At 46.1% G+C, this 26,917-nt stretch overlaps 1 protein-coding gene across 1 annotated transcript in view; it reads left to right on the top strand.

The window, feature by feature from the left end:
- The window catches only part of LOC106595197 (voltage-dependent T-type calcium channel subunit alpha-1H-like), a 137,719-nt gene that overhangs the window by 79,215 nt on the left and 31,587 nt on the right, over positions 1–26,917 (top strand). The window contains 9 exon segments of the mRNA XM_045688929.1: positions 3,151–3,251; positions 3,547–3,670; positions 4,915–4,983; positions 5,790–5,974; positions 10,972–11,098; positions 19,468–19,593; positions 19,704–19,793; positions 21,474–21,542; positions 21,544–21,688. Of these exon segments, the coding sequence (XP_045544885.1) occupies positions 3,151–3,251; positions 3,547–3,670; positions 4,915–4,983; positions 5,790–5,974; positions 10,972–11,098; positions 19,468–19,593; positions 19,704–19,793; positions 21,474–21,542; positions 21,544–21,688 (1,036 nt within the window).

The raw sequence follows: 26,917 nt of genomic DNA, 5'->3' as shown, positions 1-26,917 counted from the left end.
GGGTCACCCTGTCCGGGCCCCTAGGGGTCCACCACCCTGCAGCTGGGTCACCCTGTCCGGGCCCCTAGGGGTCCACCACCATGCAGCTGGGTCACCCTGTCCGGGCCCCTAGGGGTCCACCACCATACAGCTGGGTCACCCTGTCCGGGCCCCTATGGGTCCACCACAATATAGCTGGGTCACCCTGTCCGGGCCCCTAGGGTCCACCACAATATAGCTGGGTCACCCTGTCCGGGCCCCTAGGGGTCCACCACCCTGCAGCTGGGTCACCCTGTCCGGGCCCCTAGGGGTCCACCACCCTGCAAGCTGGGTCACCCTGTCCGGGCCCCTAGGGGTCCACCACCCTGCAGCTGGGGATCATCAACTATAGATCGGTATTTCCCCTGACGTGATCATGTTTTCAACACAGACTCGTTTTTTTTTGTCGTACAGTATTCCATATAAGGCATCCAGAAACCTTATGAAAGTTACCCTTTGTCTTGTAATAAATTAAATCTAGCGATACACTTAACTTGACATTTCTGCCATCCATGTGACATTGTAGGAGGATAACAAACTTTCTAATTAATGGCAATAAATGTCTTAGATACTTGGTTATATAGTTTATTCTCATAACAATCTCCTGAGATCAACATTTACAAGCAAACCAAAAAACAGGAAGAAGGGGAGAATCTGTAGACATACTGAGATGACATAATATACTTCTTTACCAGCTAAGCAGGGTTGGTCCTGGTCAGTCCCTGGATGGGAGACCAGATGCTGCTGGAAGTGGTGTTGGAGGGCCAGTAAAAATATCCCAATGCCCCAGGGCAGTGATTGGGGACATTGCCCTGTGTAGGGTTCTGTCTTTCAGATGGGACGTTAAACGGGTGTCCTGACTCTCTGAGGTCATTAAAGATCCCATGGTACTTATTGTAAGAGTAGGGGGTGTCCTGGCTAAAATTCCCAATCTGGCCCTCATACCATCATGGCCACCTAATCATCCCCAGCTTCCAATTGGCTCATTCATCCCCCTCCTCTCCCCTGTAACTGCTCCCCAGGTCGTTGCTGTAAATGAGAATGTGTTCTCAGTCAACTTATCTGGTAAAATAACGGAAAAATAGAAAAAACAAGACCATAACATATGCAAATATGTCTCCCCCTTTGTTGTTGTTGTGTTTTACACCTCCGTCAGAGGAATTACCTGTCTGAGTGTTATTCAGTTACACTGGTATAGATGGTCTTAACCTGCAGTCATTTATGTGTCTGAGATGATATTGAACATGACTGGTCATTCTAACACGTCTGTATCCCCTTCACCGTTATCAATAACGTCTGTATCCCCTTCACCGTTATCAATAACGTCTGTATCCCCTTCACCGTTATCAATAACGTCTGTATCCCATTCACCGTTATCAATAGCTTCTACCAAGATGAGGCATGACAAAGAATTCCCTTGGTGTACATTTATACATTATATTATCCAATAATAAGGGGTGGCAGGGTAGCCTAGTGGTTAGAGCGCTCGGCCAGTAACCCGAAAGGTTGCTGGATTGAATCCCCGAGCTGACAAGGTACAACTCTGTCGTTCTGCCCCCTGATCAAGGAAGTTAACCCACTGTTCCCCAGTAGGCCGTCATTGTAAATAAGAATTTGTTCTTAAACTGACTTACCTAGTTAAAATAAAAAATATAATAGAATCAATAGTTTAACAATTGAAATGACCATTATTGCCAGATTAACTCAAGATGAAACTTTTGTATCATTTTCACTGATATTGTTAATATACTGCAAAATTCAGCTGAGCTCCGTAGACTGGACTTCCCTGGCTGTCTTGTCCCTGCTGGGACACCTGTCACCATTTGATCCTGCTGGGACATGATGAGCATAGTACCCAGGTACACAGTACATGACAGTGAAGCCTGTAGAGCTGTTTATTTACTGTGTCAATGTGTAAAGTAGGGAATTCGATTAGGGAAACGGACAAATCAATAACCTTACTTTGCAATACCGACTCTAATAAAAACTCATAAAATCAAAAACAAAAGTCTGAGTTGTCGGTCTTCAATAGTTTGGCTGCTGGTTTAATAATTTGAGGCTAAAAAAATAATACCTACTTTTGGCCAGCTCTCTCTCTCTCTTTTTAACAGTACACCGACTGGCGAAAGCTAGCTAAGTTAATTGAAACTGGACAACAACAAAAAAAGGCTACAAAACATTTCTATACAAACCAGATGTTAGATAGTAGTAATAATAGCCACCTCATAGCGCTATCTGACGTATAGCTACAGGCTAGAGTTGAACTGATTGTGGTAGCTACTAGCTAGCTAATTTTATTCACCTCAGTCAAGGAGGGACGAAACATTAGCTAACATTTCATGTCAGTTAGACTACTAGCCTAGCACTGGGAATATACACTAGTTTTCTTTTCCCAAGATAAAACAGCTGTTTACTTTCCCAGCTACTTCAGTTAACTGAAAGAGTAGCCAGTTTCTGTTCTGCTTGCTTTTCTTTTTCTTTTTTTTTCTTTTCTTTTTACAACTCGGAGAAAGAGTGCATCACATACACACTGACAAGCAACTGACTCCGTTCAACTCTCCCGTGTTGATCCAGCCAGCCTTTCAGAAGCTTTGCCTTTCACACAGCCTGTCCGCCTCAGCTCTGTGGTGTCCACACGGTCCTAAACTCAACCGGCTGAAACCATCCAAACCCCCCCTCCTCTCCTCATCCCCGGTGAAAAGCTGTGCCCCTGGTGAGCAGTTTGGGTTGATGTAACAGTGTTGGTTGTAAGCAGTTTGGACTGAGTTAGTTGCTGACTGTGTGTTTTTCCTCTGTCCCGTTCTTCATTACCCTGCTCACTGAGTACTTTGTGATGGCGGGTTTCCCAGAGTGCATTAGTCTTCCAGTCTGACAGGACAAGCGAGAGTTGTTGTTCCCTGCTGCTAGAGAATGAATGTTCTGCGCCGTCATGGAAACACACATCCAAAACTTAGAGACTGACGATGTAGAGGATGGAGCAAGGAGTGTGTGGTGTTGTGGACTGGGTGTGTGTGTGTGTGTGTGTGTGTGTGTGTGTGTGTGTGTGTGTGTGTGTGTGTGTGTGTGTGTGTGTGTGTGTGTGTGTGTGTGTGTGTGTGTACTGTGTGTAATGCTGACCTCTGTGCTCTGTAGAACCTGTGGTTCCGGGTCAGGAGAACGCTGGAGCGACACAAGCCACGCTGGTGTAGAGAACATAAAGACTGGAACCTTTACCTGTTCTCCCCTCAGAACTCGTGAGTCTCACATGCACACGCAGCGCACGCACCCACACACACACACATTCTTGTTGTCTCACCTTCTCATAGATACTGTATCTCCCCCTCTCTCAACCCCATCCCTTCTCCCTCCCCTCTCCCTCCCTCCTCCCTCCCCTCCCTCCCTCCCCTCCCTCCCTCCTCTCCCCCCTCCCTCCCCTCCCCCCCCTCCCCTCCCCCTCTCTCCCCCTTTCCTCCCTCCCCCTCTTTCCCCTCCCTCTCCCCTCTCTCCCCCTCCCCTCCCCCCTCTCTCCCCCATCCCTCCCTCCTCTAGGTTCCGTGTGTGGGCTAAGGGGATGATCTCTCATAAGATGTTTGATCACGTGGTCCTGATCTTCATCTTCCTCAACTGCATCACCATCGCTCTGGAGAGACCCGGCATACAGCCGCACAGCACCGTAAGACACTAGGGCTGTGACTGGTGTTATATCCTATTGTACTATATACCAGTATTGATGCATCGACCGCTTTACTTTACCTTCTAGAACCCTATTTTTACTTTACATTCTAGAACCCTATTTTTACTTTACCTTCTAGAACACTATTTTTACTTTACCTTCTAGAACCCTATTTTTACTTTACCTTCTAGAACCCTATTTTTACTTTACCTTCTAGAACCCTATTTTTACTTTACCTTCTAGAACCCTATTTTTTACTTTACCTTCTAGAACCCTACTTTTACTTTACCTTCTAGAACCCTATTTTTACTTTACCTTCTAGAACCCTATTTTTTACTTTACCTTCTAGAACCCTATTTTTACTTTACCTTCTAGAACCCTATTTTTTACTTTACCTTCTAGAACCCTATTTTTTACTTTACCTTCTAGAACCCTATTTTTTACTTTACCTTCTAGAACCCTATTTTTACTTTACCTTCTAGAACCCTATTTTTACTTTACCTTCTAGGACCCTATTTTTACTTTACCTTCTAGAACCCTATTTTTTACTTTACCTTCTAGGACCCTATTTTTACTTTACCTTCTAGGACCCTATTTTTACTTTACCTTCTAGAACCCTATTTTTACTTTACCTTCTAGAACCCTATTTTTACTGAACCTTCTAGAACCCTATTTCAATGTTTGGTTTTGTTAAATGTGATCAGCAACTCTGGCGCGTGTAATGTCCATTTTTATAGTTTACTCTGTTTTCTACTTGAGTCGTCTTCCTCCCTCTCCTCCTGCTACATGCCCCTCCCACACCAAGCCCTGGGTTTAGAAAATCTCTGCTGTAATATACTGTCTCTCCTACTCTTCCTCTCTTCAGGAGCGAGTGTTTCTGACTGTCTCCTACTAGAAACTCTCTGCTGTAATATACTGTCTCTCCTCCTCTCCCTCCAGGAGCGAGTGTTTCTGACTGTCTCCAACTAGAAACTCTCTGCTGTAATATACTGTCTCTCCTCCTCTCCTCTTCCTCTCTTCAGGAGCGAGTGTTTCTGACTGTCTCCTACTAGAAACTCTCTGCTGTAATATACTGTCTCTCCTCCTCTCCCTCCTCCAGGAGAGTGTCTGCTGTCTCCAACTAGAAACTATCTGCTGTTGTCTCTCCTCCTCTTCCTTTCAGGAGCGAGTGTTTCGACTGTCTCCAACTAGAAACTCTCTGCTGTAATATACTGTCTCTCCTCCTCTCCTCTTCCTCTCTTCAGGAGCGAGTGTTTCTGACTGTCTCCAACTACGTGTTCACTGTCATCTTCCTGGCTGAGATGACTGTCAAGGTAATACTATCGTCTGTTTCAGTCTCATGCTGTCTGTTTCAGTCTCATGCTGTCTGTTTCAGTCTCATGCTGTCTGTTTCAGTCTCATGCTGTCTGTTTCAGTCTCATGCTGTCTGTTTCAGTCTCATGCTGTCTGTTTCAGTCTCATGCTGTCTGTTTCAGTCTTTTTCAGTCTCATGCTGTCTGTTTTAGTCTCATGCTGTCTGTTTCAGTCTCATGCTGTCTGTTTTAGTCTCATGCTGTCTGTTTCAGTCTCATCTGTTTCAGTCTCATGCTGTCTGTTTCAGTCTCATGCTGTCTGTTTCAGTCTCATGCTGTCTGTTTCAGTCTCATGCTGTCTGTTTCAGTCTCATGCTGTCTGTTTCAGTCTCTGCTGTCTGTTTCAGTCTCATGCTGTCTGTTTCAGTCTCATGCTGTCTGTTTCAGTCTCATGCTGTCTGTTTCAGTCTGCTGTCTGTTTCAGTCTCATGCTGTCTGTTTCAGTCTCATGCTGTCTGTTTTAGTCTCATGCTGTCTGTTTCAGTCTCATGCTGTCTGTTTCAGTCTCATGCTGTCTGTTTCAGTCTCATGCTGTCTGTTTTAGTCTCATGCTGTCTGTTTCAGTCTCATGCTGTCTGTTTTAGTCTCATGCTGTCTGTTTCAGTCTGATCTCTGTTTCGTCTGTCTCTGTTTCAGTCTGTTGTCTGTTTCAGTCTGTTGTCTGTTTCAGTCTGTTTTCAGTCTGTTGTCTGTTTCAGTCTGTTGTCTGGTCTGTTGTCTGTTTCAGTCTGCTCTCTGTTATTGTTTTCGTAATGTTGTGTCTGTAGATCGTAGCGTTGGGGTTCTGCTGGGGTAAACAGAGCTACCTGAAGAGCAGCTGGAATGTTCTGGATGGGATCCTGGTGTTTGTCTCTATGGTGGACATCCTGGTGTCTCTGGCCTTGACCGGAGGGAACCGCATCCTGGGAATCCTCAGAGTACTACGACTGCTACGCACACTACGACCTCTCAGGTAGGACCACACTATGACCACACTACGACCTCTCAGGTAGGACCACACTACGACCACACTACGACCACACTACGACCGCACTACGACCGCACTATGACCTCTCAGGTAGGACCACACTACGACCACACTACGACCTCACTCGACCACACTATGACCGCATCTACGACCGCACTACGACCTCTCAGGTAGGACCGCACTACGACCGCACTACGACCGCACTACAACCACACTACGACCTCACTACGACCTCACTACGACCTCACCACGACGTCACTACGACCTCTCAGGTAGGACCACACTGCAACCACACTACAACCAGACTACGACCTCTCAGGTAGGGACCACACTATGACCGCACTACGACCTCTCAGGTAGGACCACACTATGACCGCACTACGACCGCACTACGACCACACTATGACCGCACTATGACCACACTACGACCGCACTACGACCTCTCAGGTAGGACCACACTACGACCTCACTACGACCGCACTACGACCACACTACGACCACTCGGTAGAACCGCAATACGACTGCACTACGACCTCACTACGACCGCACTACAACCACACTACGACCACACTACGACCTCTCAGGTAGGACCGCACTCACGACCGCACTACCGACCACACTACGACCGCACTACGACCACACTACGACCACACTACGACCTCTCAGGTAGGACCGCACTACGACCGCACTACGACCGCACTACGACCACACTACAACCACACTACAGCCCACTATAATTGAGAATTTCAATAAGCATTTTTCTATGGCTGGCCATGCTTTCCACCTAACTACCCCTACTGCATTCAACAGCACTGCACCCCCCACAGCTACTCGCCCAAGCCTCCCCCATTTCTCCTTCTCCCAAATCCATTCAGCTGATATTCTGGAAGAGCTGCAAAATCTGGACCCCTACAAATCAGCTGGGCTTGACAATCTGGACCCTTTCTTTCTAAAATTATCTGCCGAAATTATTGCAACCCCTATTACTAGCCTGTTCAACCTCTCTTTCGTGTCGTCTGAGATTCCCATAGATTGGAAAGCAGCTGCTGTCATCCCCCTCTTCAAAGGAGGTGACACTCTTGACCCAAATTGCTACAGACCTATATCCATCCTACCCTGCCTTTCTAAGGTCTTCGAAAGCCAAGTCAACAAACAGATTACCGACCATTACGAATCCCACCGTACCTTCTCCACTATGCAATCTGGTTTCAGAGCTGGTCATGGGTGCACCTCAGCCACGCTCAAGGTCCTAAACGACATCGTAACCGCCATCGATAAGAAACAATACTGTGCTGCCGTATTCATTGACCTGGCCAAAGCTTTTGACTCTGTTAACCTGTTATGGCTAGGGGGCAGTATTTTCACAGCCGGACAAAAAACGTAGCCGATTTAATCTGATTATTACTCCTGCCCAGAAACTAGAATATGCATATAATTATTAGCTTTGGATAGAAAACACTCCAAAGTTTCTAAAACTGTTTGAATGGTTCTGTGAGTATAACAGAACTCATTTGGCAGGCCAAAACCTGAGAAGATTCCATGCAGGAAGTGGCCTGTCTGACAATTTCTTGCCCTTCTTGATTATCTCTATCCATTACAGAGGATCTCTGCTGTTACGTGACACTTCCTACGGCTCCCATGGACTCTCAGAAGGCGGCAAAAAGCTGAATCGTGGCTTTGCAGGCTCTGGTTGAAAAAAAGTAGCGCGTTTGGGTAGTGGCTGGTTACAGTACTGTGAGACTCAGGCTCGTGCCCGCGTCGACCGAAAGCTTTGTTTTCTTTCGTCTGTTTACCTAAATGGACATTCCCGGTCGGAATATTATCGCCTTTTGAGAAAAATGGCATAAAAATTGATTTTAAACAGCGGTTGACATGCTTCGAAGTACGGTAATGGAATATTTAGAAATCTTTTGTCACGAATTGCGCCATGCTCGTGACCCTTATTTACACTTCGGATAGTGTCTTGAACGCATACGAACAAAACGCCGCTATTTGGATATAACGATGGATTATTTTGGACCAAACCAACATTTGTTATTGAAGTAGCAGTCCTGGGAGTGCATTCTGACGAAGACAACAAAGGTAATCAAACTTTTGTAATAGTAAATCGGAGTTTGGTCAGGGCTAAACTTGGTCGGTGTCTAAATGGCTAGCCGTGATGGCTGGGCTATCTACTGAGAATATTGCAAAATGTGCTTTCACCGAAAAGCTATTTTAAAATCGGACATATCGAGTGCATAGAGGAGTTCTGTATCTATAATTCTTAAAATAATTGTTATGCTTTTTGTGAACGTTTGTGGTGAGTAATTTAGTAAATTCACTGGATGTTTGCGGGGGTATGCTAGTTCTGAACGTCACATGCTAATGTAAAAAAAGCAGTTTTTTGATATAAATATGATCTTGATTGAACAAAACATGCATGCATTGTATAACATAATGTCCTAGGGTTGTCATCTGATGAAGATCATCAAAGGTTAGTGCTGCATTTAGCTGTGGTTTTGTTTTTTGTGACATTATATGCTAGCTTGAAAAATGGGTGTCTGATTATTTCTGGCTGGGTACTCTGCTGACATAATCTAATGTTTTGCTTTCGCTGTAAAGCCTTTTTGAAATCGGACAGTGTGGTTAGATTAACGAGAGTCTTGTCTTTAAAATGCTGTAAAATAGTCATATGTTTGAAAAATGGAAGTTTTCGGATTTTAGAGGAGTTTGTATTTCGCGCCACGCCTATCATTGGATATTGGAGCAGGTGTTCCGCTAGCGGAACGTCTAGATGTAAGAGGTTAATCACCACATCCTCATCGGCAGACTCAGTAGCCTTGGTTTCTCAAACGATTGCATCGCCTGGTTCACCAACTACTTCTCTGATAGAGTTCAGTTTGTCAAATCGGAGGGCCTGCTGTCCGGACCTCTGGCAGTCTCTATGGGGTACCACAGGGTTCAATTCTTGGGCCAACTCTTTTCTCTGTATACATAAATGATGTCGCTCTTGCTGCTGGTGAATCTCTGATCCACCTCTCGCAGACGACACCATTCTGTATACTTCTGGCCCCTTCTTTGGACACTGTGTTAACAACCCTCCAGACGAGCTTCAATGCCATACAACTCTCCTTCCTTGGTCTCCAACTGCTCCTAAATACAAGTAAAACTAAATGCATGCTCTTCAACCGATCGCTGCCTGCACCTGCCCGCCTGTCCAGCATCACTTCTCTGGACGGTTCTGACTTAGAATTTGTGGACAACTACAAATACCTAGGTGTCTGGTTAGACTGTAAACTCTCCTTCCAGACTCACATCAATTATCTCCAATCCAAAGTTAAATCTAGAATTGGCTTCCTATTTCGCAACAAAGCATCCTTCACTCATGCTGCCAAACATACCCTCGTAAAACTGACCATCCTACCGATCCACGACTTGGCGATGTCATTTACAAAATAGCCTCCAATACCCTACTCAACAAGCTGGATGCAGTCTATCACAGTGCCATCCGTTTTGTCACCAAAGCCCCATATACTACCCACCACTGCGACCTGTACGCTCTCGTTGGCTGGCCCCTCGCTTCATACTTGTCGCCAAACCCACTGGCTCCAGGTCATCTACAAGACCCTGCTAGGTAAAGTCCCCCCTTATCTCCGCTCACTGGTCACCATAGCAGCACCCACCTGTAGCACGCGCTCCAGCAGGTATATCTCTCTGGTCACCCCCAAAGCCAACTCCTCCTTTGGTCGTCTCTCCTTCCAGTTCTCTGCTGCCAATAACTGGAACAAACTACAAAAATCTCTGAAACTGGAAACACTTATCTCCCTCACTAGCTTTAAGCACCAGCTGTCAGAGCAGCTCCCAGATCACTGCACCTGTACATAGCCCATCTATAATTTAGCCCAAACTACTACCTCTTCCCCTACTGTATTTATTTATTTTATTTATTATTTTGCTCCTTTGCACCATATTATTTATATTTTAACTTTGAACTTTCTTCAAATTATAAATCTACCATTCCAGTGTTTTACTTGCTATACTTTATTTACTTTGCCACCATGGCCTTTTTGCCTTTACCTCCCTTATCTCACCTCATTTTCTCACATTGTATATAGACTTATTGTTCTACTGTGTTATTGACTGTATGTTTGTTTTACTCCATGTGTAACTCTGTGTCGAACTGCTTTGCTTTATTCTTGGCCAGGTCGCAGTTGTAAATGAGAACTTGTTCTCAACTAGCCTACCTGGTTAAATAAAGGTGAAATAAAATAAATAAAAAATAAATAAAATACTACGACCTCTCAGGTAGGACCGCACTACGACCACACTACGACCGCACTACGACCGCACTACGACCACACTACGACCACACTATGACCTCTCAGGTAGGACCGCACTACGACCGCACTACGACCGCACTACGACCTCACTACGACCTCTCAGGTAGGACCGCACTACGACCGCACTACGACCTCACTACGACCGCAATACGACCACACTACGACCGCACTACGACCACACTACGACCGTACTACGACCTCTCAGGTAGGACCGTACTACGACCGCACTCACGACCGCACTACGACCTCTCCAGGTAGGACCGCACTCACGACCGCACTACGACCGCACTACGACCACACTACGACCTCACTACGACCACACTACGACCACACTACGACCACACTACGACCGCACTACGACCTCTCAGGTAGGACCACACTACAACCGCACTACCCTTCGGAGGACCACACTACGACCTCTCAGGTAGGGGTGGGTCTCTGTGTGTGTTGCAGGGTGATCAGTCGAGCCCCAGGGCTGAAGCTGGTCGTAGAGACTCTGATCACCTCTCTGTGTGTGTTGCAGGGTGATCAGTCGAGCCCCAGGGCTGAAGCTGGTCGTAGAGACTCTGATCACCTCTCTGTGTGTGTTGCAGGGTGATCAGTCGAGCCCCAGGGCTGAAGCTGGTCGTAGAGACTCTGATCACCTCTCTGTGTGTGTTGCAGGGTGATCAGTCGAGCCCCAGGGCTGAAGCTGGTCGTAGAGACTCTGATCACGTCTCTGAGACCCATCGGAAATATCGTCCTCATCTGCTGCGCTTTCTTCACCGTGTTTGGAATACTGGGAGTACAGGTAACACACACACACACACACACACACACACACACACACACACACACACACACACACACACACACACACACACCAAGCAGACACCTCGACGGCCCCTGAAAGAACTTCATTTGACTCTATGTAAACTGGAAACCACATATCCTGAGGCTGCATTTATTGTAGCTGGGGATTTTAACAAGGCTAATCTGAGAACAAGGCTACCTAAATTTTAGCAGCATATCAAAATGCGCGACCAGGGCTGGCAGCATTCTGAATCATTGCTACTCTAACTTCCGCGATGCATACAACGCCCTTCCTCACCCTCCTGTTGGCAAATCTGACCACGACTCCATTTTGTTGCTCCCAGCCTATAGACAGAAACTAAAACAGGAAATGCCCCTCGCTCGGGTCTGTTCAACGCTGGTCCGACCAATCTGATTCCACGCTTCAAGATTGCTTCGATCACGCGGACTGGGATATGTTCCGTATAGCATCGGACAATAACATTGATGTATACACTGATTCTGTGAGCTTTTAATCAGGGCAAGGCGACCCGGAAACATGACCGAATACAAACAGTTTAACTATTCCCTCCGCAAGGCAATCAAACAAGCTAAGCGTCAGTATAGAGACAAAGTAGAGTCGCAATTACTACGGCTCAGACATGAGACGTATGTGGCAGACGTCTTGCTCCCAGACAAACTAAACAACTTCTTTGCTCGCTTTGAGGACAATACAGTGCCACTGACACGGCCCGCTACCAAAACCTGCGGTCTCTCCTTCACTGTAGCCAACGTGAGTAAAACATTTAAACGTGTTAACCCTCGCAAGGCTGCTGGCCCAGACGGCATCCCCAGCCACGTCCTCAGAGCATGTGCATACCAGCTGGCTGGTGTGTTTACGGACATAATCAATCGCTCCCTATCCCAGTCTGCTGTTCCCACATGCTTCAAGAGGGCCACCATTGTTCCTGTTCCCAAGAATGCTAAGGTAACTGAGCTAAATGACTATCGCCCTGTAGCATTCACTTCCGTCATCATGAAGTGCTTTGAGAGAGTCAAGGATCATATCACCTCCACCTTACCTGACACACTAGACCCACTCCAATTTGCTTACCGCCCCAATAGGTCCACAGACGACGCAATCGCCATCACACGGCACACTGCCCTAATTCCATCTGGACAAGAGGACTACCTATGTAAGAATGCTTTTCATCGATTACAGCTCAGCATTTAACACCATAGTGCCCTACAAACTCGTCATTAAGCTCGAGAACCTGGGTCTCGACCCCGCCCTGTGCAACTGGATCCTGGACTTCCTGACGGGCCGCCCCCAGGTGGTGAAGGTAGGAAACAACATCTCCACCTCGCTGATCCTCAACACTGGGGCCCCACAAGGGTGTGTTCTCAGCCCCCTCCTGTACTCCATGTTCACCCATGATTGCGTGGCCATGCACGCCTCCAACTCAATCATCAAGTTTGCAGACGACACTACAGTGGTTGGCTTGATTACCAACGATGACGAGACGGGCTACAGGGAGGAGGTGAGGGCCCTCGGAGTGTGGTGTCAGGAAAATAACCTCTCACTCAACGTCAACAAAACAAAGGAGATGATCGTGAACTTCAGGAAACAGCAGAGGGAGCAGCCCCTATCCACATCGACGGGATCGCAGTGGAGAAGGTGGAAAGTTTTAAGTTCCTCGGCGTACACATCACAAACAAACTGAAATGGTTCCACCAACACAGACAGTGTGGTGAAGAAGAACCTCAGGAGGCTGAAGAAATTTGGCTTGTCACCTAAAACCCTCACAAACTTTTACAGATGCACAATTGAGAGCGTCCTGTCGGGCTGTATCACCGCCTGGTACGGCAGCTGCTCCGCCCACAACCGCAAGGCTCTCCAGAAGGTGGTGAGGTCTGCACAACCGCAAGGCTCTCCAGAAGGTGGTGAGGTCTGCACAAAGCATCACCGGGGGCAGACTGGCTGCCCTCCAGGACACCTACAGCACCCGATGTCACAGGAAGACCAAAAATATCATCGAGGACAACAACCACCCGAGCCACTACCTGTTCACCCCGCTATCATCCAGAAGGCGAGGTCAGTACAGGTGCATCAAAGCTGGAACCGAGAGACTGAAAAACAGCTTCTATCTCCAGGCCATCAGACTGATAAACAGCTTCTATCTCCAGACCATCAGACTGATAAACAGCTTCTATCTCCAGACCATCAGACTGTTAAACAACTTCTATCTCAAGGCCGTCAGACTGTTAAACAGCCATCACTAACATTGAGTGGCTGCTGCCAACATACTGACTCAAATCTCTAGCCACTTTAATAATTAAAAATTGGATGTAATAAATGTATCACTAGTCACTTTAAACAATTCCATTTTAAATAATGTTTACATACCTTACATTACTCATCTCATATGTATATACTGTACTCTATACCATCTACTGCATCTTGTCTATGCCGTTCGGCCATCACTCATCCATATATTTATATGGACATATTCTTATTCATTCCTTTACACTTGTGTGTATAAGGTAGTTGTTGTGAAATTGTTTGGTTATATTACTTGTTAGATATTACTGCACGGTCGGAACTAGAAGCACAAGCATTTCGCTACACTCACATTAACACCTGCTAAACATGTGACTGTGACCAATAAAAAATGTATTTTATTTTATTTGACACAAACATACACATGCACACAGACACGCACACAGGTCACACACACACACACACAAACATACAGTACCAGTCAAAAGTTTGGACACACCTACTCATTCAAGGGTTTTTCTTTATTTTTACTATTTTCTACATTGTAGAATAACAGTGAAGACATCAGCACTATGAAATAACACATATGGAATCATGTAGTAACCAAAAAAGTGTTAAACAAATCAAAATATATTTCATATTTGAGATTCCTCAAAGTAGCCACCCTTTGCCTTGATGACAGCTTTGCACAGTCTTGGCATTCTCTCAACCAGCTTCACCTGAAATGCTTTTCCAACAGACCCCACATCCACTATCATTACCAGTGACCCCCATCCACTATCATTACCAGTGTCCCCCCATCCACTATCATTACCAGTGACCCCCCCATCCACTAGCATTACCAGTGACCCCACATCCACTGGCATTACCAGTGACCCCCATCCACTAGCATTACCAGTGACCCCCCATCCACTATCATTACATCCACTAGCATTACCAGTGACCCCCATCCACTATCATTACCAGTGACCCCCATCCACTAGCATTACCAGTGACCCCCATCCACTATCATTACCAGTGACCCCACATCGTTGTCTTATTCATGTTATTTATGACAGCCTTATTCATGTTATTAATGACACAGCCTTATTCATGTTATTTATGACACAGTCGTATTCATGTTATTAATGACACAGCCTTATTCATGTTATTAATGACACAGCCTTATTCATGTTATATATGACACAGTCGTATTCATGTTATATATGACACAGCCTTATTCATGTTATTAATTACACAGCCTTATTCGTGTTATTAATGACACAGCCTTATTCATGTTATTTATGACACAGCCTTATTCATGTTATTAATTACACAGCCTTATTCATGTTATTAATTACACAGCCTTATTCATGTTATTAATTACACAGCCTTATTCATGTTATTAATTACACAGCCTTATTAATGGCAGCCTTATTCATGTTATTAATGACACAGCCTTATTCATGTTGTTTATGACACAGCCTTATTCATGTTATTTATGACATAGCCTTATTCATGTTATTAATTACACAGCCTTATTCATGTTATTAATGACACAGCCTTATTAACCTATTCATGTTATTAATGACACAGCCTTATTCATGTTATTAATGACACAGCCTTATTCATGTTATTAATGACACAGCCTTATTCATGTTATTAATGACACAGCCTTATTCATGTTGTTTATGACACAGCCTTATTCATGTTATTTATGACATAGCCTTATTCATGTTATTAATTACACAGCCTTATTCATGTTATTAATGACACAGCCTTATTCATGTTATTAATGACATAGCCTTATTCATGTTATTAATCACACAGCCTTATTCATGTTATTTATGACACAGCCTTATTCATGTTATTAATTACACAGCCTTATTCGTGTTATTAATTACACAGCCTTATTAATGGCAGCCTTATTCATGTTATTAATGACACAGCCTTATTCATGTTATTAATGACACAGCCTTATTCATGTTATTAATGACACAGCCTTATTCATGTTGTTTATGACACAGCCTTATTCATGTTATTTATGACATAGCCTTATTCATGTTATTAATTACACAGCCTTATTCATGTTATTAATGACACAGCCTTATTCATGTTATTAATGACACAGCCTTATTCATGTTATTAATGACACAGCCTTATTCATGTTATTTATGACATAGCCTTATTCATGTTATTAATTACACAGCCTTATTCATGTTATTAATTACACAGCCTTATTCATGTTATTTATGACATAGCCTTATTCATGTTATTAATTACACAGCCTTATTCATGTTATTAATGACACAGCCTTATTCATGTTATTTATGACATAGCCTTATTCATGTTATTAATTACACAGCCTTATTCATGTTATTAATGACACAGCCTTATTCATGTTATTTATGACATAGCCTTATTCATGTTATTAATTACACAGCCTTATTCATGTTATTAATGACACAGCCTTATTCATGTTATTATGACAGCCTTGTTATATGCCTTATAATGACAGCCTTATTCATGTTATATATGACACAGCCTTATTCATGTTATTTATGACACAGCCTTATTCATGTTATTAATGGCACGCCTTATTCATGTTATTAATGACAGCCTTATTCATGTTATATATGACACAGCCTTATTCATGTTATTTATGACACAGTCTTATTCATGTTATTAATGGCAGCCTTATTCATGTTATATATGACACAGCCTTATTCATGTTATATATGACACAGCCTTATTCATGTTATATATGACACAGCCTTATTCATGTTATTAATGGCAGCCTTATTCATGTTGTTTATGACAGCCTTATTCATGTTATTAATGACACAGCCTTATTCATGTTATTTATGACACAGCCTTATTCATGTTATTAATGGCAGCCTTATTCATGTTATATATGACACAGCCTTATTCATGTTATTAATGACACAGCCTTATTCATGTGTCACGGTTGTCGTAGGAAGGAGCGGACCAAAGTGCAGCGTGTTTGTGTGTCGTTCCACATTTTATTTACACTGTGAAACTACGCGATACATAAACAATAAACTGAACGAACAAAAACAACAAACCGTGACGAAGAGTTAACATACACTGACTCAGAAACAATCTCCCACAAACCCAGGTGGGAAAAAAACACCTACTTAAGTATGATCTCCAATTAGAGACAACGAGGACCAGCTGCCTCTAATTGGAGATCATCCCAAACAAAAACCCAACATAGAAATACAGAAACTAGAACATAACAACATAGAAAATCTAAACTAGAAAAGAAAAACCTGTCACGCCCTGACCTACTCTACCATAGAAAATAACAGCTTTCTATGGTCAGGACGTGACACCATGTTATTTATGACAGTCTTATGCAGTAGTCCATAGTGTTATTCATGCCTCCCTGTCCTCTCTGTCCCCTGGGTTGTCTAGCTGTTCAAGGGGTTGTCCATAGTGTTATTCATGTCCCCCTGTCCTCTCTGTCCCCTGGGTTGTCTAGCTGTTCAAGGGGTTGTCCATAGTGTTATTCATGTCCCCCTGTCCTCTCTGTCCCCTGGGTTGTCTAGCTGTTCAAGGGGTTGTCCATAGTGTTATTCATGTCCCCCCTGTCCTCTCTGTCCCCTGGGTTGTCTAGCTGTTCAAGGGGTTCGTCCATAGTGTTATTCATGTCCCCCTGTCCTCTCTGTCCCCTGGGTTGGTTTTGTCTAGCTGTCATTTCCATAGTGTTATTCATGTCCCCCTGTCCTCTCTGTCCCCTGGGTTGTCTAGCTGTTCAAGGGGTTGTCCATAGTGTTATTCATGTCCCCCTGTCCTCTCTGTCCCCTGGGTTGTCTAGCTGTTCAAGGGGTTGTCCATAGTGTTAATCATGTCCCCCTGTCCTCTCTGTCCCCTGGGTTGTCTAGCTGTTCAAGGGGTTGTCCATAGTGTTATTCATGTCCCCCTGTCCTCTCTGTCCCCTGGGTTGTCTAGCTGTTCAAGGGGTTGTCCATAGTGTTATTCATGTCCCCCTGTCCTCTCTGTCCCCTGGGTTGTCTAGCTGTTCAAGGGGTTGTCCATAGTGTTATTCATGTCCCCCTGTCCTCTCTGTCCCCTGGGTTGGTTTTGTCTAGCTGTCCATAGTGTTATTCATGTCCCCCTGTCCTCTCTCTGTCCCCTGGGTTGTCTAGCTGTTCAAGGGGTTGTCCATAGTGTTATTCATGTCCCCCTGTCCTCTCTGTCCCCTGGGTTGTCTAGCTGTTCAAGGGGTTCGTCCATAGTGTTATTCATGTCCCCCTGTCCTCTCTGTCCCCTGGGTTGTCTAGCTGTTCAAGGGGTTGTCCATAGTGTTATTCATGTCCCCCTGTCCTCTCTGTCCCCTGGGTTGTCTAGCTGTTCAAGGGGTTCGTCCATAGTGTTATTCACGTCCCCCTGTCCTCTCTCTGTCCCCTGGGTTGTCTAGCTGTTCAAGGGGTTGTCCATAGTGTTATTCATGTCCCCCTGTCCTCTCTGTCCCCTGGGTTGTCTAGCTGTTCAAGGGGTTCGTCCATAGTGTTATTCATGTCCCCCTGTCCTCTCTGTCCCCTGGGTTGTCTAGCTGTTCAAGGGGTTGTCCATAGTGTTATTCATGTCCCCCTGTCCTCTCTGTCCCCTGGGTTGTCTAGCTGTTCAAGGGGTTGTCCATAGTGTTATTCATGTCCCCCTGTCCTCTCTGTCCCCTGGGTTGTCTAGCTGTTCAAGGGGTTGTCCATAGTGTTATTCATGTCCCCCTGTCCTCTCTGTCCCCTGGGTTGTCTAGCTGTTCAAGGGGTTCGTCCATAGTGTTATTCATGCCTCCCTGTCCTCTCTGTCCCCTGGGTTGTCTAGCTGTTCAAGGGGTTCGTCCATAGTGTTATTCATGTCCCCCTGTCCTCTCTGTCCCCTGGGTTGTCTAGCTGTTCAAGGGGTTGTCCATAGTGTTATTCATGTCCCCCTGTCCTCTCTGTCCCCTGGGTTGTCTAGCTGTTCAAGGGGTTGTCCATAGTGTTATTCATGTCCCCCTGTCCTCTCTGTCCCCTGGGTTGTCTAGCTGTTCAAGGGTTCGTCCATAGTGTTATTCATGTCCCCCTGTCCTCTCTGTCCCCTGGGTTGTCTAGCTGTTCAAGGGGTTGTCCATAGTGTTATTCATGTCCCCCTGTCCTCTCTGTCCCCTGGGTTGTCTAGCTGTTCAAGGGGTTGTCCATAGTGTTATTCATGTCCCCCTGTCCTCTCTTGTCCCCTGGGTTGTCTAGCTGTTCAAGGGGTTGTCCATAGTGTTATTCATGTCCCCCCTGTCCTCTCTGTCCCCTGGGTTGTCTAGCTGTTCAAGGGGTTGTCCATAGTGTTATTCATGTCCCCCTGTCCTCTCTGTCCCCTGGGTTGTCTAGCTGTTCAAGGGGTTGTCCATAGTGTTATTCATGTCCCCCCTGTCCTCTCTGTCCCCTGGGTTGGTTTTGTCTAGCTGTCCATAGTGTTATTCATGTCCCCCTGTCCTCTCTGTCCCCTGGGTTGTCTAGCTGTTCAAGGGGTTCGTCCATAGTGTTATTCATGCCTCCCTGTCCTCTCTGTCCCCTGGGTTGTCTAGCTGTTCAAGGGGTTGTCCATAGTGTTATTCATGTCCCCCTGTCCTCTCTGTCCCCTGGGTTGTCTCGCTGTTCAAGGGGTTCGTCCATAGTGTTATTCATGTCCCCCTGTCCTCTCTGTCCCCTGGGTTGTCTAGCTGTTCAAGGGGTTGTCCATAGTGTTATTCATGTCCCCCTGTCCTCTCTGTCCCCTGGGTTGGTTTTTCTAGCTGTTCAAGGGGTTTCCATAGTGTTATTCATGTCCCCCCTGTCCTCTCTGTCCCCTGGGTTGTCTAGCTGTTCAAGGGGTTCGTCCATAGTGTTATTCATGCCCCCCTGTCCTCTCTGTCCCCTGGGTTGGTCTAGCTGTTCAAGGGGTTGTCCATAGTGTTATTCATGTCCCCCTGTCCTCTCTGTCCCCTGGGTTGTCTAGCTGTTCAAGGGGTTGTCCATAGTGTTATTCATGTCCCCCTGTCCTCTCTGTCCCCTGGGTTGTCTAGCTGTTCAAGGGGTTGTCCATAGTGTTATTCATGTCCCCCTGTCCTCTCTGTCCCCTGGGTTGTCTAGCTGTTCAAGGGTAAATTCTACCTCTGCGAAGGCCTGGACACCAGGAACATCACCACCAAGTCAGACTGTCTGCTGGCCAACTACCGCTGGACACGGAGAAAATACAACTCCGACAACCTGGGACAGGTGTGTGTGTGTGTGTGTGTGTGTGTGTGTGTGTGTGTGTGTGTGTGTGTGTGTGTGTGTGTGTGTGTGTGTGTGTGTGTGTGTGTGTGAACACTGTGTGTGTATTCCAGGCGCTGATGTCTCTGTTCGTGCTGTCCTGTAAGGATGGATGGGTCAACATCATGTATGATGGCCTGGATGCAGTGGGAGTAGACAAGCAGGTAACTCCTCTCCCCTCCTCTCCTCTCCTCTGTTCCCCTCTGTTCTCCTCCCCTCCCTTCTCCTCTCCCTCCCCTCCTCTCTCCTCTGTTCCCCTCTGTTCTCCTCCCCTCCCCTCTCCTCTCCTCTCCCCTCCTCTCCTCTCCTCTGTTCCCCTCTGTTCTCCTCCCTCCCCTCTCCTCTCATCTCCTCTCCTCTGTTTCCCCTCTGTTCTCCTCTCCTCCTGTCTTCTCCTCTCCTCTCCTCTCCTCTCTTCTCTTCTCCTCTCCTCTCCTCTCCTCTCCTCTCCCGTATGATGGCCTGGATGCAGTGAGAGTAGACACCCAGGTCTATTTGTGACTCAGTTTGGTTATGTGCAGGTGGGATGAGAGGGAACACACACACACACACACACACACACACACACACACACACACACACACACACACACACACACACACACACACACACACACACATATTGCAGGTAGGCTGAGTTTGGAGTCAGGCCCAGACAGACAGTGACCCCTGAGGCTGCAATTCATCTACATGGGGATATTAACCCTACACACACACCTCACACACACACACACACACACACACACACACACACACACACACACACACACACACACACACACACACACACACACACACACACACACACACACACACACACACACGTTTACCTCTCTCTCTCTCTCTCAATTTGTTCTTCACTGGTTGACCTTTTGTTTACGAATTATTTGTGGGTCTGTGTAATCTGATGGAAATATGTGTCTCTAATATGGTCATACATCTCTCTCTCTCTGTCTCCCACTCCCTCCCCCTCCCTCTCCTCCTCTCCTCTTCTCCCCCCCTCTCTCTCTCTCTCTCTCTCCTCTCCCCCTCCCTCTCTCTTTCTCTCTCTCTCTTCTCTCTCTCTCTCCCTCCCTCCCTCCCTCCCTCCCTCTCTCTCTCCCTCCTCCCTCCCCCTCTCTCTCTCCTCCCTCCCTCCCTCCTCCCTCTCCTCCTCTCCTCTTCTCCCCTCTCTCTCTCTCTCCCTCCCTCCCTCTCCCTCCCTCCCTCCCTCCCCTCCCTCCCTCCCTCCCTCCCTCCCTCCCTCCCTCCCTCTCCCTCCCTCCCTCCCTCCCCTCTCCCTCCCTCCCTCCCTCCCTCCCTCCCCCCTCCCTCCCTCCTCCTCTCTCTCCCTCCTCCCTCCCTCCCTCCCTCCTCCCTCTCCTTCCTCTCCCTCTCTCCCTCCCTCTCCTCCTCTCCCTCTCCTCCCTCCCTCCCTCCCTCCCTCCCTCCCTCCCTCCCTCCCCTCCCTCCCTCCCTCCCTCCTCTCCCTCCCTCCCTCCCTCCCTCCCTCCCTCTCCCTCCCTCCCTCCTCCTCCCTCCCTCCCTCCCTCCCTCCCTCCCTCCCTCCCTCTCCCTCCTCCTCCCTCCCTCCCTCCCTCCCTCCCTCTCCTCCCTCCCTCCTCCCTCCCTCCCTCCCTCCCTCCTCCCCTCCCTCCCTCTCCCTCCCTCCCTCCTCCTCCCTCCCTCCCTCCCTCCCTCCCTCCCTCCCTCCCTCCCTCCCTCCCCTCCCCCTCTCCTCTCCCTCCCTCCCTCCCTCCCTCCCCCTCCCTCCCCTCCCTCTCCTTCCTCCCCTCCCTCTCTCTCCTCCTCCCTCTCCTCTCCCTCCCTCTCCTCCCCCTCCCTCCCCTCCCTCTCCTCCTCCAGCCGGTGAGGAACCATAACCCGTGGATGCTCCTCTACTTCATCTCCTTCCTCCTCATCGTCAGTTTCTTCCGTCCTCAACATGTTCGTGGGTGTGGTCGTGGAGAACTTCCACAAGTGTCGACAGGACCAGGAAGAGGAGGAGCAGCGTCTACGGGAAGAGAAGAGGCTCAGAATCCTGGAGAAAAAGCGCAGGAGTAAGGAGAAGGATGGGTCCGGTCTGTAGACTATTTTTCTGAGCACTGCCTGCTTTCATAACCTAACGGAAGGAGAGGGGGGAGAGAAGCAGAGAGATAGATAGACAGACAGAGTGAAGGTTGAGGGCTGTGACAGTAGACTGCATGAAGCTGCATGACCCTGCCCAGCAACACCCACCCTCCCCAGTTACTGCATGAGTCCTTAGAGAGGGAGGTCCGGACCTGATATCTCTATAGTATAAACCCTGCTACAGCTGATATCTCTACAGTATAAACCCCTGCTACAGCTGATATCTCTACAGTATAAACCCTGCTACAGCTGATATCTCTACAGTATAAACCCTGCTACAGCTGATATCTCTATATTATAAAACCCTGCTACAGCTGATATCTCTACAGTATAAACCCTGCTACAGCTGATATCTCTACAGTATAAACCCTGCTACAGCTGATATCTCTATAGTATAAACCCTGCTACAGCTGATATCTCTACAGTATAAACCCTGCTACAGCTGATATCTCTACAGTATAAACCCTGCTACAGCTGATATCTCTATAGTATAAACCCTGCTACAGCTGATATCTCTACAGTATAAACCCCTGCTACAGCTGATATCTCTATATTATAAACCCTGCCACAGCTGATATCTCTATAGTATAAACCCTGCTACAGCTGATATCTCTACAGTATAAACCCTGCTACAGCTGATATCTCTACAGTATAAACCCTGTTACAGCTGATATCTCTACAGTATAAACCCTGGTAGATATCTCTACAGTATAAACCCTGCTACAGCTGATATCTCTACAGTATAAACCCTGCTACAGCTGATATCTCTACAGTATAAACCCTGCTACAGCTGATATCTCTCTATAGTATAAACCCTGCTACAGCTGATATCTCTACAGTATAAACCCTGCTACAGCTGATATCTCTACAGCTGATATCTCTATAGTATAAACCCTGCTACAGCTGATATCTCTACAGTATAAACCCTGCTACAGCTGATATCTCTACAGTATAAACCCTGCTACAGCTGATATCTCTACAGTATAAACCCTGTTACAGCTGATATCTCTAGAGTATAAACCCTGCTACAGCTGATATCTCTATAGTATAAACCCCTGCTACAGCTGATATCTCTACAGTATAAACCCTGCTACAGCTGATATCTCTATAGTATAAACCCTGCTACAGCTGATATCTCTACAGTATAAACCCTGCTACAGCTGATATCTCTACAGTATAAACCCTGCTACAGCTGATATCTCTACAGCTGATATCTCTATAGTATAAACCCTGCTACAGCTGATATCTCTATAGTATAAACCCTGTTACAGCTGATATCTCTACAGTATAAACCCTGCTAGATATCTCTACAGTATAAACCCTGCTACAGCTGATATCTCTACAGTATAAACCCTGTTACAGCTGATATCTCTACAGTATAAACCCTGCTAGATATCTCTACAGTATAAACCCTGCTACAGCTGATATCTCTACAGTATAAACCCTGTTACAGCTGATATCTCTACAGTATAAACCCTGCTACAGCTGATATCTGTAGAGTATAAACCCTGCTACAGCTGATATCTCTATAGTATAAACCCTGCTACAGCTGATATCTCTACAGTATAAACCCTGCTAGATATCTCTACAGTATAAACCCTGCTACAGCTGATATCTCTACAGTATAAACCCTGTTACAGCTGATATCTCTACAGTATAAACCCTGCTAGATATCTCTACAGTATAAACCCTGTTACAGCTGATATCTCTACAGTATAAACCCTGCTACAGCTGATATCACTACAGTAGAAACCCTGTTACAGCTGATATCTCTAAAGTATAAACCCTGCTAGATATCTCTACAGTATAAACCCTGCTAGATATCTCTACAGTATAAACCCTTCTACAGCTGATATCTCTACAGTATAAACCCTTCTACAGCTGATATCTCTACAGTATAAACCCTGCTACAGCTGATATCTCTACAGTATAAACCCTGCTAGATATCTCTACAGTATAAACCCTGCAAGATATCTCTACAGTATAAACCCCTGTTACAGCTGATATCTCTACAGTATAAACCCTGCTACAGCTGATATCTCTACAGTATAAACCCTGCTACAGCTGATATCTCTAGAGTATAAACCCTGCTACAGCCGATATCTCTACAGTATAAACCCTGCTACAGCTGATATCTCTACAGTATAAACCCTGCTACAGCTGATATCTATACAGTATAAACCCTGCTACAGCTGATATCTCTACAGTCGTGGCCAAATGTTTTGAGAATGACACAAATATTCATTTTCCCAAAGTCTGCTGCCTTGCATATACTCCAGAATGTTATGAAGAGTGATCAGATGAATTGTAATTAATTGCAAAGTCCCTCTTTGCCATGCAAATGAACTGAATCCCCCAAAAAACATTTCCACTGCATTTCAGCCCTGCCACAAAAGGACCAGCTGACATCATGTCAGTGATTCTCTCGTTAACACAGGTGTGAGTGTTGACGAGGATAAGGCTGGAGATCACTCTGTCATGCTGATTGAGTTCGAATAACAGACTGGAAGCTTCAAAAGGAGGGTGGTGATTGGAATCATTGTTCTTCCTCTGTCAACCATGGTTACCTGCAAGGAAACATGTGGCGTCATCATTGCTTTGCACAAAAAGGGCTTCACAGGCAAGGATATTGCTGCCAGTAAGATTGCACCTAAATCAACCATTTATCGGATCATCAAGAACTTCAAGGAGAGCGGTTCAATTGTTGTGAAGAAGGCGTCAGGGCGCCCAAGAAAGTCCTGCAAGCGCCAGGACCGTTTCCTAAAGTTGATTCAGCTGCGGGATCGGGGCACCACCAGTACAGAGCTTGCTCATGAATGGCAGCAGGCAGGTGTGAGGTGAAGACTTTTGGAGGATGGCCTGGTGTCAAGAAGGGCAGCAAAGAAGCCACTTCTCTCCAGGAAAAACATCAGGGACAGACTGATATTCTGCAAAAGGTACAGGGATTGGACTGCTGAGGACTGGGGTAAAGTCATTTTCTCTGATGAATCCCCTTTCCGATTGTTTGGGGCATCCGGAAAAAAGCTTGTCCGGAGAAGACAAGGTGAGCGCTACCATCAGTCCTGTGTCATGCCAACAGTAAAGCATCCTGAGACCATTCATGTGTGGGGTTGCTTCTCAGCCAAGGGAATGCGCTCACTCACAATTTTGCCTAAGAACACAGCCATGAATAAAGAATGGTACCAACACATCCTCCGAGAGCAACTTCTCCCAACCATCCAGGAACAGTTTGGTGACGAACAATGCCTTTTCCAGCATGATGGAACACCTTGCCATAAGGCAAAAAGTGATAACTAAGTGGCTCGGGGAACAAAACATCGATATTTTGGGTCCATGGCCAGGAAACTCCCCAGACCTTAATCCCATTGAGAACTTGTGGTCAATCCTCAAGAGGTGGGTGGACAAACAAAAACCCACAAATTCTGACAAACTCAAAGCATTGATTATGCAAGAATGGGCTGCCATCACTGCAAATATTGACTCTTTGCATCAACTTCATGTAATTGTCAATAACTTTTTTAACTTTTGGCCACGACTGTACAGTATAAACCCTGCTACAGCTGACATCTTTATAATATCAATCAAATGTGTTTATAAAGCCATTTTTACATTATCAGATGTCACAAAGTGTTGTACAGAAACCCAGCCTTTAACCCCAAAACAGCAAGCAATGCAGATGTAGAAGCACGGTGGCTAGGAAAAACTCCCTAGAAAGGCCACAACCTAGGAAGAAACCTAGAGAGGAACCAGGCTTTGAGGGGTGGCCAGTCCTCTTCTGGCTGTACTGGGTAGAGAGGAACCAGGCTATGAGGGGTGGCCAGTCCTCTTCTGGCTGTACTGGGTAGAGAGGAACCAGGCTATGAGGGGTGGCTAGTCCTCTTCTGGCTGTACTGGGTAGAGAGGAACCAGGCTATGAGGGGTGGCCAGTCCTCTTCTGGCTGTGCCGGGTGGAGATTATAACTGAACATGGCCAAGATGTTCTAATGTTCATAAATGACCAGCAGGGTCAAATAATAATAATCACAGTAGTTGTCGAGGTGCAACAGGTCAGCACCTCAGGAGTAAATGTCAGTTGACTTTTCATGCCGAGCATTCAGAGTTAGAGACAGCAGGTGCGGTAGAGAGAGGGAGAGTCGAAAACAGCAGGTCCGGGACAAGGTAGCACGTCCGGTGAACACGTCAGGGTTTCATAGCCGCAGGCAGAACAGTTGAAACTGGAGCAGCAGCACGACCAGGTGGACTGGGGACAGCAAGGAGTCATCAGGCCAGGCAGTCCTGAGGCATGGTCCTAGGGCTCAGGTCCTCCTTGAGGAGAGGGAGAGAGAGCGAATTAGAGTTGGCATACTTAAATTCACACAGGACACAAGATAAGCTACATTAGCTACGTTAGCTACGTTAGCTACATTAGCTACAACGTTAGCTACATTAGCTACGTTAGCTACATTAGCTACAACGTTAGCTATATTAGCTACCTTAGCTACATTATCTACATTAGCTACGTTAGCTACATTAGCTACAACGTTAGCTATATTAGCTACATTAGCTACGTTAGCTACATTAGCTACAACGTTAGCTATATTAGCTACCTTAGCTACATTATCTACATTAGCTACGTTAGCTACATTAGCTACAACGTTAGCTATATTAGCTACCTTAGCTATATTAGCTACATTAGCTACGTTAGCTACGTTAGCTCTGAATGTGGGCATGATGTCGGCATGATGTAAGATCTACACACCTACAGCAGCATCAACTCTTAACAAACACGAACAGTACGGTACGGTGCAGTCGGTGCTACTGTGCCGGTAAACATGAGACGGTATCGTCAGTGGTATACCGGTAACACATGGTTTGATGGGCAGCAGACTCAGAAACACAGCTGGAACGTTGCTTGGGACCGTTGACCAATAGATAGATGGTATAGAGTTCAGTAATCACACCGCCACCAAGCGGTAGGTAGTGCAGCAGGAGTTGGGGAATGACCTCACGTGTTTGTCCAGTTTGTCTCAGCAGGGTTTGTGGGTTCATTCAATATCAACATCAGCATCAATTGGAATTTAAAAAAAAAAATGGTTATATTATTTTAAACTTATTTTCTTTTCTTTTTTTAATCATTGAATTGAATTTGCACTTTCTGACTGAATTGACCCCAAACCATGTCTGTCTCATAGTTACTGTCG

The sequence above is a fragment of the Salmo salar genome, chromosome ssa11 (genome assembly GCF_905237065.1).
Source record: "Salmo salar chromosome ssa11, Ssal_v3.1, whole genome shotgun sequence".
NCBI lineage: Eukaryota > Metazoa > Chordata > Actinopteri > Salmoniformes > Salmonidae > Salmo > Salmo salar.
The sequence above is the reverse complement of the archived record's forward strand: the minus strand, read 5'-3'. Positions and strand labels throughout refer to the sequence as shown.